Raw genomic sequence first — 12,064 nt, 5'->3', positions numbered from 1 at the left:
CGAGAGGACCTAATTCAAATTGAGGCTGTCTTAGCAGAAGTACGGTTACCTAAACCGAGAGAGGGGACCGCCCCTCTGTTTTGTACTAGTCAGAATACACCCAGAGGGCTGCACGGTGTTCTCAGACCCATCCTCTTAGAGGGTGACGAACACACTGAGGCATGGCCGTGGGTGGGTGACTAAGGTGGTGGGGGTCTCAGGAACATGCCACTGCATAATGTTTGTGGGATGAAGGGCTGTTTGACCTGGAATGGAGAAGGAAGGCAGGAGGGAAGGGAGAATTTGGTCTTATCTGGCTTCATGTATTTGAGAGGGTGGATGGAGAGGAACGAGTAGATCTGAAATGAGATCCCCAAGGTCAGACCTGGGATCAGTGGGGAGAAGTTACGGCAAAACTAGGTTTTGGCTCCATATTCAGAGAACTTTTCTCTCGGAGCTGTTCGCCATTGACAGGCAGCCTTGAGGTTTCTGAGCGTTCCACTGGGGTGGTTCCAGCCGAGCCTGGGAGGTTAGCTATTGGCTTTGACATAGAGGGATGGCTTCCCTGAATGAAGACTGGAGATTGTCTAGGCTTGATAGTGAGTCAGGGAAACCACAAGGGTTTTATAAACCTGAATTCTTATACATGGAGTGTTGTATTAGTGAGTATTAGCAATCCAGGTTTCCTAATTCATCTCCAGAAGGAAAGAGTGAGAAACTATTTTGATGTGCTGTTTCTCAAGTCTGCTCAGGTATGAATATTCAAAAGATGAAAATGCAGTTTCAATGATCTCACAGACATATCTATTTAGTGACGTTGGTGAGCAATGATAAAAGAAGATAGGACTTCCCTGGGAACACGATTATTTTCATTTTAAAATGGTTAAGAGTAGTCTTCAATACTCTCTCTTCTAATGCCTGGTGCTCACTGGAGAAAGACACTCACCAATCCTGTAGAATAATGCCCTAGAAACTGCAGTCAACTTCCACAAGGAAACATGCATTGGTTTTAGATGGAATTAAAATATTTCCAAAGAGCCAAATATGTTTTTTTTCCCCATCTGCGTGAGCAAACACACTGTGATTATTTTTAAGCAGGTTAAATTTAAGTATTTTCTTAGAATCCTTTTAATATTAATCTTAAGATGGGTTGTTTTCTACTTTTCTTTCTATAAAATGAGTTTGTGTTGAAAATCTGTTTTAAAACAACATATCAAGTAAAGTACAAGCATCTTTAAAGAGTGCAAAAATAATTTCCCAAGTAAGCAAATAAAACTTTGCACTTCAAATCAGGCCTTGATTCATTAAAAATCTTAAACTTCTCATGAGAAAAATTAACATTTAAACCACTGCTGCTTGGCCAAGCACTCCACCACACAAGAATATGAAATATCTCCTCTAAAAAAGTACAAAAAGGACAAAACCACAAATGTGGAACTTCAATTAATTTAAAGCCCCAATCAGCAAAGAATAAATCCTTCGCAGATCTAATTACCAGCGCTCTCGGAAGACCCAGGCCGACCAGCCAATCTTCCCCGTGTTTGAACAGCTTGATGAACTAGGGGACTGATGGATATCAAGTCATTTTGTTTAATTTATAAATGGATTTTCCCCTAATACTTAAATTATCATCAGTACAACACAATGAAAATGGGAACATTCTGAATGCAAAGTCTATAAGAGTCCTGGAAGGAATCCCAATGAGGAATGTCACCTCTGTTCATTCCTCTATACAATTGATCTAATTAAATACTGAGGGTAGAAAGGCAGTTTAAAATGTAGCCATTTCTGTTTTCTTTTTAGCCTTAATTTATCTGTTCACATCTTTCAAGTACCTTCTGATGCTTACCAAAAAAAAAAAAAAAAAAAAGAAACCAAGATTTCTGTAAGTCCCTAATATTTTTAAATTCTCTACAAGCTAATATTCAAGAAGAATTTATCATAGATTTTGGTGAGTAATAAATAAATACACTACATTTAGCCACGGTATCAAGACAAGGAAGAGGGCTTTCCAAATCTGAACCTTTTCCCTCTAGTAATCTGAAAGGGGAACTCAAAGAACTAGTGCCTTCTCTATGTATTGTTCAACTGAAATTAGATCTCTGGATTATACTTATTAAAATGTCTCCTTATTTTCAAATCCCTTCCTTATTTAATTACTGCACGGGACAGAAAGCTGCACGGAATTGTTAACTACCATTAGACCTATTTATAGTCTCTTCGCACGGTGACTTGAGTGCAAGCATTGGCAAAGGTCCTGCCCACCGTCCCCCACGTCGGGATAAATTCCCACCTGGCTCAGGGGTCTCCGACTGGGAGGAGGAAGATGCCGAGCTGGCTCCGTCCTCAGCCGTGCCCTGCGAGAGGAGACCCCGCCCCGGCGGGAGCTTCATGCCCAGCTGCTCTGCCATCTCCACGTGGTCCCCCGGGTGCACGTAGTCAAAGACGCTGCTGCCTGTCAGCTCCACCTAGAGGGGGAAGAGAAAGGGTGGGAGAGAATGGCGTCAATGGCTTTTCTGCTCTCAACTTCAGCACCCCCGTGATTCAGATCTGGAGCGGAAAAGGAAACAGAAAGATGCAGATCCCAGAACCAATCCCAGTTCTGAGTCTCTGTCCTTAAATGCTGAGGATTCTTCAAGTTGAAAGAGAAAGGTTTTTGGTTTTTTGTTTTTGTTTTTGGATACGTATTTATTTAGCAATTGTTTAGCCCAGTTTTGTTTTGTTTTCCCTCCTACACCGTTTACTTTATAAAGCCAAAACATTCTGTGGACTGTGGAGGACCCTGCCTGGCGTGCAGCTGTTTTATCCAGGCATCATCAAATACTCGCATGTTTCGTGTCAACCGCATGATTGACTGAATTCTATGGTTTTCTTCTTGAGAAGTTGGGGCTTTGTATAGAAACAGCTGGAGATAGCGGATGAGTATTTTCCTTAGAACACACCGAATTCCAAGATGTGTATTTATACATCTCAGCTTATTTCTATGTAAATTTAGATGAAAGAAGGGCTGCTTACAAATATATGCAAAGGCATAATGTTTTCATTAAATATTACTCATTAGCACGGTAATCATATGGAGAATTTTCCATGCAAGAGAGGTCAGCTGGGGTCTGAACCAGCCATTTTTTTTTCCTGCTAGTATCAGCTTGTTTTGCCCTCAATCTAATAAGAGACATGGTACAAATCTCCTTGAGGGCCTTAAGAAAAGGTTTTATTTTGTATACTCTTAGCATCAGGTGGATTCTAAAGGTAGAGAGTGAATATCAATGATCAGAAGAGGGTCAGCCTGCCAGGGAGGGATGGCCTGTTTCCCTGCTGTCAGGCCTGGCCCCTGTCTCTGCTGCTGTCTAACGGATTGGCCTGATTCCTGTGATCTGATGGTATAATTCTTCCCTTCTAAAATAATGCTGGGTTCACTGTATTATGACCAGGACAGACAGGTCAACAAGAGAACAAGATAAAGCTCTTTCTGGGGTCCCTGACGGGTGGGGGTTTCCTGGTCTCAGGCCAGATCTGATGTCCCTCTGTGCCAGAAGTTCAGAAGATCCTAAGTTTCTTGCTGGATATTTACCCAGAACTCCGTCCTACCCTCCCCGCCCTTTCCTGCGTCATGTGCGGCATCCCTCCAAATTCCACCTGAGAGCCTGTGGTCTTTTTCTTCCAAGAAGGAAGCTTGGCCGTGGGCGAACTGTCACAGAGAGCGAAATACCCAGAGCAGTTATTAGCCCCAGAACTCCAAGTCCCAGTAAAATGATCACATCTACTTCCAGACACCATTTGATTAAAATTGTAACGGGCTACACATCTTCAACATCTATCAATTAACAGGGGGAGAGCCAGAAAAATGGGAGGCTAAATTCAGTTTGGTTAATAGCTATTCCTGAAAAAGGCTCGCATAACTTTTACCGAAAATAAGGTGCTTTCTCTTTGCTATTAAATTACACTCTCCTACCGTATTACCCGGCTCCTGACTCTATCATTTTACAATAACTATTTCCTCCGTTTGATATTGTTACAGAGCGTAAATCAGGATTCATAAGTGATCAGTTCCTACCCTCTGGGAGGGAGGGATTACATGGAAATAATCCCTTTAATGTGCGCCTTGCCTCTAAGCATTTCACACAGCAATAAATGGGTAAACTGACTTTGAGCAATTAAGAAATTAAATGAAACTAATAAAATGTGTGTTTTAATATTTCTTGATGGTTATTTTGTTTGGGGATTAGCGAAGATGAGGAAGTCACTGGCATTTTGCAGGGAGTCCAATGGTAGCACTTTAATATTGCTGTCACTTCTCAAACACTGAGTATTCCTTTAATACTGCAATGTGCCTTTTGGCACAGACCACAGATTGTGATAAGATGACAACACAGGTGGGAGATTAATAGATTTTTTTAGGGGTGCCGGCTACTGAATATTCATGGAAGTTGGTCCTAACGGCGGTGAAGAGGAGTAGACCGCTGTCTCCACAGCCTGCTTGGCTCGGTGATGCAGGCATTTCCTTTCCATAATATAACAGCCCAAATATAGCACGTCAAGAGCAAGACTGAGGCGCGACATGCCGCATCACATTCCCCTAGTGTCCTCTAGGGGTCTACCGCCAGGTACTCCAGAGTCTAACCTTGGACAAAAAGGCTGGCACTGGGAGTCTGATTCCATCCCAGTCTCTCTCTGTGTGCTCTACTCAAGGTCACAGGGCACAGGAGAAAGCACAAACTTCCTGGGGTCATAACTTGACTGGGAGATCAGAATCCCTTCCTCCTCTGCTGTGTGACCTTGGACGTGTCACTTAGGCTCTCCTTGGGCAGCAGTTTCCTTTTTGGAACTGGCACTGGCAGTTCTGCTGCTCTGTGGGACTTGGGGCTGGGGGACATCTCTCACACTGTATGCTAATGGAGGGGGGCACCCCTGGAGCATCCCTCCATGGCAACTGTGTAAGGCAGTGGCCCTGAGAGCTGAGCTGAAAACAAGACTTTCTCTACCTGCCTCAAAGCCTGATTTTGAAAATCTAGTGAAACCATGCCGAGAAAATCACTTTCTAAGACAGAAACAACACAATGCCTGTTGCCTCCGCCAAACAGCGTTTGGTGGGTGACAATGGGTGACACCAGGGCACCTGGATGTTTCAATTGGTTAAGCCTCTGCTTTCAGCTCGCACTGCGATGATCTCAGGGTCCTGGGATCCAGTACTCCATCGGGCTCAGCAGGGAGTCTGCTTCTCCCTCTCCCTGCTGCTCCCCCTGCCTGTACCCACTCTCTCTCTCTCTCTGTGTCAAATAAATACATAAAATCTTAAAGAAAAAAAAAAAAAAGAATGGATGACACCCAGACACGTGTACTCTTATGTAACTATGGTGAGGAGATCTTATGGTTTGGGTGGTGGCTTTGGGACCTGGCTTTACTCAGAGGCTGATGCCTGCTTTGAAACCCAACTACCCGAGTAATACTCTGGGGAGCTCCCCACTGCTGTGTAGGAGTTCTTTCCATACTTTTCTGGGATTAATTCTCATACCACTCTTTTCAAGTGTTCCGATGTCCTGTTTTACAAAAGAACTTGAATACTAGAAGAGGCTAACAGTGGAGGTAAATTTTGGTTCCAAGTCTGCCTTGTCATCCTACTGCTTCTCGGAGAGTGCATCTGCAGTCGGGGAGGCTGAGCGAGTGGGGACCTCTGAGCTTCACCACCCTGGAGCTCCACTTCCATTCAGGAGCATGGGGGTGGAAGGAAGCTGGGGGAGGCAGACAGCCTGCCCAACGCCAGGCCTGAGGATGCTCGGCCTTCAGACTCTCGGGCCAAAAAAGGGCACGAAAGCAGGTATACTAAAGGGAGGTAGACCTAGGGATGGACAAAAGTCTCTTGAGCCTGGAGTCCTGCTCCTCCTCTTCCTCACTTCTCACGTTTGTCTAGTCCTTTTCATGCTCCTCGCACTGATTTTCGCTTTACTTTCTTAGATTTTAGAGCTGAAAGAGACCCCGGCTAGAACTCACCTGTCACTAAATTCTGTACCTCAAAGTACACTGCAGGAACCCAGAATGGGGATCTTTCACTGGGTGACACACATGACTTCATGCTACCTTGAAACAGGAAAAATAAATAGAGCTCCAATCCAGTGTTACTACAGTTAATTACATATCCTCAACTCCTCAGTTACCAAGTCTTCCAAAATGTCCCTGCTAAGAACTATGACCAGTGTGTCCTACACAGCAGGTCTGTCACAAATGTTTGCCAAAAAAAATAAGAGAAAGATATTTAGGCCCAAAATATTTTGCTTTATCTGTGCTTGATTTAGAAAAGTTCAGGTTGGTTCTTTTATATCATTCACGACGTTATTATAATAACAGTATTTGACCTATAAAGTGAGTTAAAATAGAGCACATGATATATTTATTTCCAGTAAATATTTGTCCAATGCATGGAGACCTTGACCACCTTCTATAAAAGCCAACTGAATTTAACTGTGGACAGGATTATAAAAATGCTGGGAAAGAACAGGTTTCAAGGCACTCTTTTACACAGCCAACTTCCATAACCCTCTCTCTTCAATCTATGGCAGAACTGTGGCTGGTTGGTTACCCAAATGTTCACAGAATTTCACAAAAATAGTTTCCTAACCGTTCCTTCAAACTGATGGTAGAGCTTCAGAGAAATTTCATTTTATATTGATTAGGATTTATATAATGGAAAGGTATAGCCTTTCTCCCCTTGACATTGTGTTCTTCTGATGGGTGCAAGTGGGATGCTAAGGCAATTATGAGACCTTCTTCATTTTCTAGTAAGTCCAGTCACCTTACGTAGTGCTAAAAAATAACCCCAGCCATGTTGTGTTTATTTAACTCAAGAAACAGACCCATGGGACTCTCTAACCTAAGGAGGGACACTTGCTCACTGGGTCCCCCTCTTATCTCCCTGAGTGACACATAGAGAAACTGATCTCTCTCACTGCTTAGATATTGGAAAACTGAGAATGTACAAGGGGCAGGAGCCAGGCGATAGGTAATGAGCAGTCATATCCAGAAAGAGCATTTGGTCTAAATTCCTTTCTCCCTGAGTTTCCCCGTTCAAGCTTACCTGCCATGGATTCCCCCAGAACAGAGTGTAACTCGGAGTGCCATCTGCACAGTCAAGCTAAACCATGGCTTTCCTCAATGTTAATTCACATTCTGTTAGCTTGCATGCAATTTGCACACTAGACACAGTTGATTTGGTAACTCTGAAGTTTCCCAGAAAAAAAAATGTAAATATATTATACAGTGTTTGAGTTGACTTTTCCATGTAGGGTCACTGTACCCTGCTGGTAGATAGGATGGGGGACTAATTTGTCTTTTCATACATCAAGCAAGCATGTCAATAGCCTTTGCTTGGCCCCCTGGGGTGAGCAAATACTTTTTAACTACAGCGATGTACTAACAGTGCAACTCATTGCATCCAGGGTTCCTTTCGTATAAATGAAGAACAGGCAGGAGTGTTTCCAGTCCTCTCCACATTGGAACAACATGAGAAAGACACTTTTACGAAGAAAGATCATAAAACCTATTTCTTTCTTCCTTTTAAAAATATTTCCATTTTAGGAATAAGACCTTGTTCATTTTTATCACACAAAAATATTCAAAACTGCCATTTAAGGTACAATTTCCTAAGCCTTTTATAGGATTTTCTTTGTTCTTTTTTTTTTTTTTTTTTTTAGTTTTTGAGGGCATTGAGATTGCCTGGGAAGACTCGGAGGCACTATGGGTTCAGCCCTTTCCCAGAGTCCTTTGAATCTGGGCCTTACTCCTAGAGGCGATGCCAGCCATATTGTAATAGAAGGTCAGACCTGAGAGAGGACGATGTTAGTGGTAAGTGGTTTTGCAAATGAACTCCCAGGTTAGGCTTTCAGATCTACTGTAAGACCCTGGATAGAAAACCCTGACCCAGGATAAGGAGGAAATTCTATCTCAGCAGGGCAGGTTAGGATTTGTAGTTTTTTGGGGGTCACATTTATATTATTGAGGGATAATAAAGTGATAAAAGAATAAAATATAATAAGATGTGATAGCTTGATTAGCATAGGTTTTCTTTGGATTTACTGGTATCTTAATGCCATCTTCATAACTTCCTACGTATTGCAGAACTCTACTGAATATTTATGAACTGTTTTGACAGAAACTTGATGTTCTTTACTGCTCTGTCTCATTCTATGTATTTGCTGACTTATCTGAAGAAAAACGCATAAAAGCATTGGGTCTGTTACAGAAATACATGTATAAATTAGTAGAACAAGAAGAAAGAAAGGTTCTACATCAAAACGATGAGGCAGAATGAAAAATCCTTTCAATGTCATCAAATAAGAAAACGAATCCAACTCTCTTCTTACAGATATGTTAACAGAGCCTTCCCTTAGAAGAATTTGAGCTAAAAGATACCATATCGTATGTTTATTTTATCTTCAGAAATAAACATTTTAAGTCCTTTGGGAATCAGTGAGGCCAAGTACTTTTCCCTTGGTGTTTTTTGGTATACTTTTCTAGAACCCTTGGAGTGCCAGGCTTGAGAATATGCAACCACAGTATGCAAAGAGAATACTGTATAACCAGTTCTGAACTTTGATTAAGAAGTGCCAGAAGATAATTCTAGTGGATTTCCTAGTTCTCAGAGAAGAAAAATGGGACCCAAGAGGAAATAAAGAACAGATTGCAGGTACTGCCTTGAATTTAGGCACAGTTGTATGGAACAGTATGCTGTTTTTATGACTATCATTCCCAACTGCTGAATTGATCAAAGACACTGATTATTAAATATTCAGAAGTGTTAGATGGGTCATTATTCAGACTACAATTGAGCATATTTGAGTACTTCTATATCTGGTACAAAACAGATCCAGACTTTGAAGTCTACCCCATTTTTTTCCCTAAGAAATAAGTTATATGCTGTATTTTATTTTTTTCTTGTGGTCCTAGGGTTCTGGTATTTCTCCATCACCCCATATTATGAAGGGAGGGATTTTTGAATAGTTTTGATATGTCAGTATCCTTTTCCTTTCATTAGGAGACCCTGATTGAAAGAAGAACCCAGAGAATGCTGTAATACTGAAGGGACATTATGTCACGGGAACGAGCCCAGGGATTTGTGCAATTGGCTAAATCAAGAAATTTTAAAACCTTGCTTTACAAGGTTCCTATAGTTTTAAAGTGTCTGTGGAGCAGGAAGGGTCAACTTTTTAGTATTTATCACAGTGCTGAGAAGGAAAAAAAAGGATGCAATTGGAGGTTACATCATAGTCAAAAGTGAAATGATGCTGAAAAAGAAGGATTAACGATCTTAAAAAGAAACTGACGTCAATCTCCCTTCTCTGAAGATCAAACAAAAGTAAGATGTCACTTTCAAAGCTCCTTCATTACCTTGGTAGTAAGGAACCCAATCAACATAAAACATTTGCTATTGGCAGAGTTAATCCATTATCCTCAAATTTTACATGGTTCAATATTTGTCATTTAAATCTAGATACACATGGAGCTGCATGTTATGCATAGCCACACTGCAGTATCAATAGATCTTCATTTTTGTTTCATTGTTTTTGTTACTCTTACTGTGAATTCTGTCCTTCTTCTTTGGTCATGTGAATAAGAAAAAAAGTAGAAAATGCTTAGAAGATTGAAATCAAAATTTTGCCTTGATTTGAAACAGTCCTTTTATTTTCAAGAAAGGTAAATGGAGAAGGACAACATAGTCATTACGGAGTTGGCTTTTCCATTTGTGTTTTGAAAGTTAACATAGGATTATTTTATTCTAGTCATAGAAAAACAACGTGGCTGACTAAAACTCTGGATATGTTTCATACGCACAATAATAGAGTTAGTCATACCCGACTGTTTTTAAAGGGGTTACTTTACGAGGGAAGCCCTCACCAGGAGCTAAGTCCCAATGTTTAAGTGATGCTGTTGGGAAAAGAACAAGAATGACAAAAAAAAAATAGCAAAACCAGAAAGGTTTAAGAGAATTTGTCTGTATATCTGTATATCTCAAGAGACGTCATGTGTAAGAGAAAGAAAAACAAAAGGAGGGGCTTGTTCAACTGACATCTTGGTTTCTTTGATTTAGGTCATGCCATAGCTTCTGTCTTTGAAACAACTGGCTCTCCTCCTCCACGTCACTGTGAGGGGTCTTGAAAAATCTCATCCAAGAAAATGATGAGGTATACAAAAATATTTTAGCCATTGCAGAAAATTGGTGTCAAGTTAACCTGGAGTTCATAACCCAATGAACATTTCCTGGTGACATATTTCAGTGCATCTTGGGAACTTCCTGAAAGCCACGTGGGCACGTGGGTCTAATGTATCATTTATTCCTAGTGAATTACCATAAGAAAAAAGCCTGCCATACTTCTATTTTATTTTAGCTATTGTAAGGGCTGACTGTGATAGTGTTTGAGGTTATTTTCTATGAAATGAGTCAATACCTTGAGCAGTCTCTAGGTGCTATTTTAAAGGAATAAGTTAAATTCACAACTGTTTAATAACAGACTGTGAGTTAGTCTTGTTAGAATAGGGAATGTAAATAGAACTGGCAAGAAGAGAAAATGAGTCATTCCATGGGCTAAAAGCAGTGCTGTGTTTCTTAAGATGTTCAAGGGTGGGAGTTTGATGGTGGTGGGGGGGAATAAAACTTTTTGGGAATCTGATAAATTCTATTCTTCTGTGTCACCAGAAAGATGCTGTGACAACACACAGAACTTAGCATTTTATTGTAGGGGTTTCATACACTCCTGGAGTTTATCCATGAATAGTCCCTAGAGTTGGGCAGTCCAATATGGTAGCTATATGGGGATAGTCTGAATTAGAGTATGGTCTGAGGGTAAAACGACACTAGGTTTCATTCAGGCTCAGTGTGAAAAATTAATGGAATACAATAATATAAATATTTTAGATTAAATACAGTAATTATTAAAATCCATCTCACTTACTTATTTTTACTTTTTAAAATGTGGCTACCATATACTTTAAAGTTACTCATGTGGTTTGTACCATATTTCTGCTGGATATTGTTGCTCTAGAACCACAGAATCCCTGGCGTAGAGGAACCTGAAGTACTGGAAGACCATGAGACTGATCTTAAAGGGAAGAGGTGTGAGAGAATACAAAATAGAAGTAGAGGCTTGTCTTTAGAATGAAAGGACAGCATTTTTAGATTTTACCTGCTACTTAAAGACTTCAGTCAATCAAGTATTTATCAGTCTTTTGTTCTCTATAAGACACTGGATTTGGATTATGGGCATAAAAAGAAACCTTAAAACTTAGCACCTGCCTCTCCCACCCACCCCCCAGGAGCTTACAGTCCACTTTGGAGTGACAGGGTGAACATTTGCAGAGTTAAATGATAGGACAAAACTATATGACAACACAACACAGTCTATGAATAAGTTGTAATTTGAGGATCATTGGTCACTCCCTGTCAGACTGTCTGGGAAGGCCACTCCTATGCTGGTTCTACATAGAGAAGAAAATTAGAAAGGGCAGGTGACAAGAAGGGAGCAATCCAAGACACCATAGGGTTCTAACTGCACCCACAGAAGGGCAGGGGCAGTGTGTTCCATAAGCCCGGGACAGTGGGAAGCATTAAGCAGAGGCTCAGTAAACACCAGATGATGGACTTGGGCCCTAAGGAGATGGATCTATGCTAGTCTTCATTAACCTTTTTATTTTACCCTTTTAAACTACTAAAAAACAGCTTCAGTGAGTCATTTATAGGAAATGCTGTATCTTGTTTTTCTCCTCGAGTATGCATCTCAAAGACAGTGGACTCCTACAAACCTAAGGCTGAAATAATTTCCAGTTTGAACTTCTTGTCCCGCATGCTAAGCCTTGAATCCAAGATCCTTGTCTCATTTGTTCCTATACCTGGCATACTGCCTTCAACTCCATATTTAGGATGGATGGTTTTTATTTCCCATGGGTGAGCACAAAATCCTGGGTGCCCTGTGCAAATTTTAATCTAGCTCCTTCCTTCTCCAAAGAGACTTAAATAGGTTTGTTGTCTTTTTACCTGACCATGCATCCAACAGCAGAGCTATTACCCAACTTGTCCTCCTAGGACAGAAAGGACTAGAGA

The 12,064-nt window shown here is 41.0% G+C and overlaps 1 protein-coding gene across 6 annotated transcripts in view; it reads right to left on the bottom strand.

Annotated features, from left to right (window-relative positions):
• Nucleotides 1-12,064, bottom strand: part of NPAS3 (neuronal PAS domain protein 3) — an 841,582-nt gene that overhangs the window by 124,710 nt on the left and 704,808 nt on the right. For all 6 annotated transcript variants that reach the window (XM_059373060.1, XM_059373061.1, XM_059373062.1 and 3 more), the window contains one exon: nucleotides 2,273-2,447. In XM_059373060.1, the coding sequence (XP_059229043.1) occupies nucleotides 2,273-2,447 (175 nt within the window). The remainder of the gene's footprint in view (nucleotides 1-2,272; nucleotides 2,448-12,064) is intronic.

This window comes from Mustela nigripes, chromosome 13 (assembly GCF_022355385.1).
Source record: "Mustela nigripes isolate SB6536 chromosome 13, MUSNIG.SB6536, whole genome shotgun sequence".
In the NCBI taxonomy this organism is placed as follows: Eukaryota; Metazoa; Chordata; class Mammalia; order Carnivora; family Mustelidae; genus Mustela; species Mustela nigripes.
Note: the sequence above shows the minus strand (reverse complement) of the source record. Positions and strands in the feature narration are given on the sequence as shown.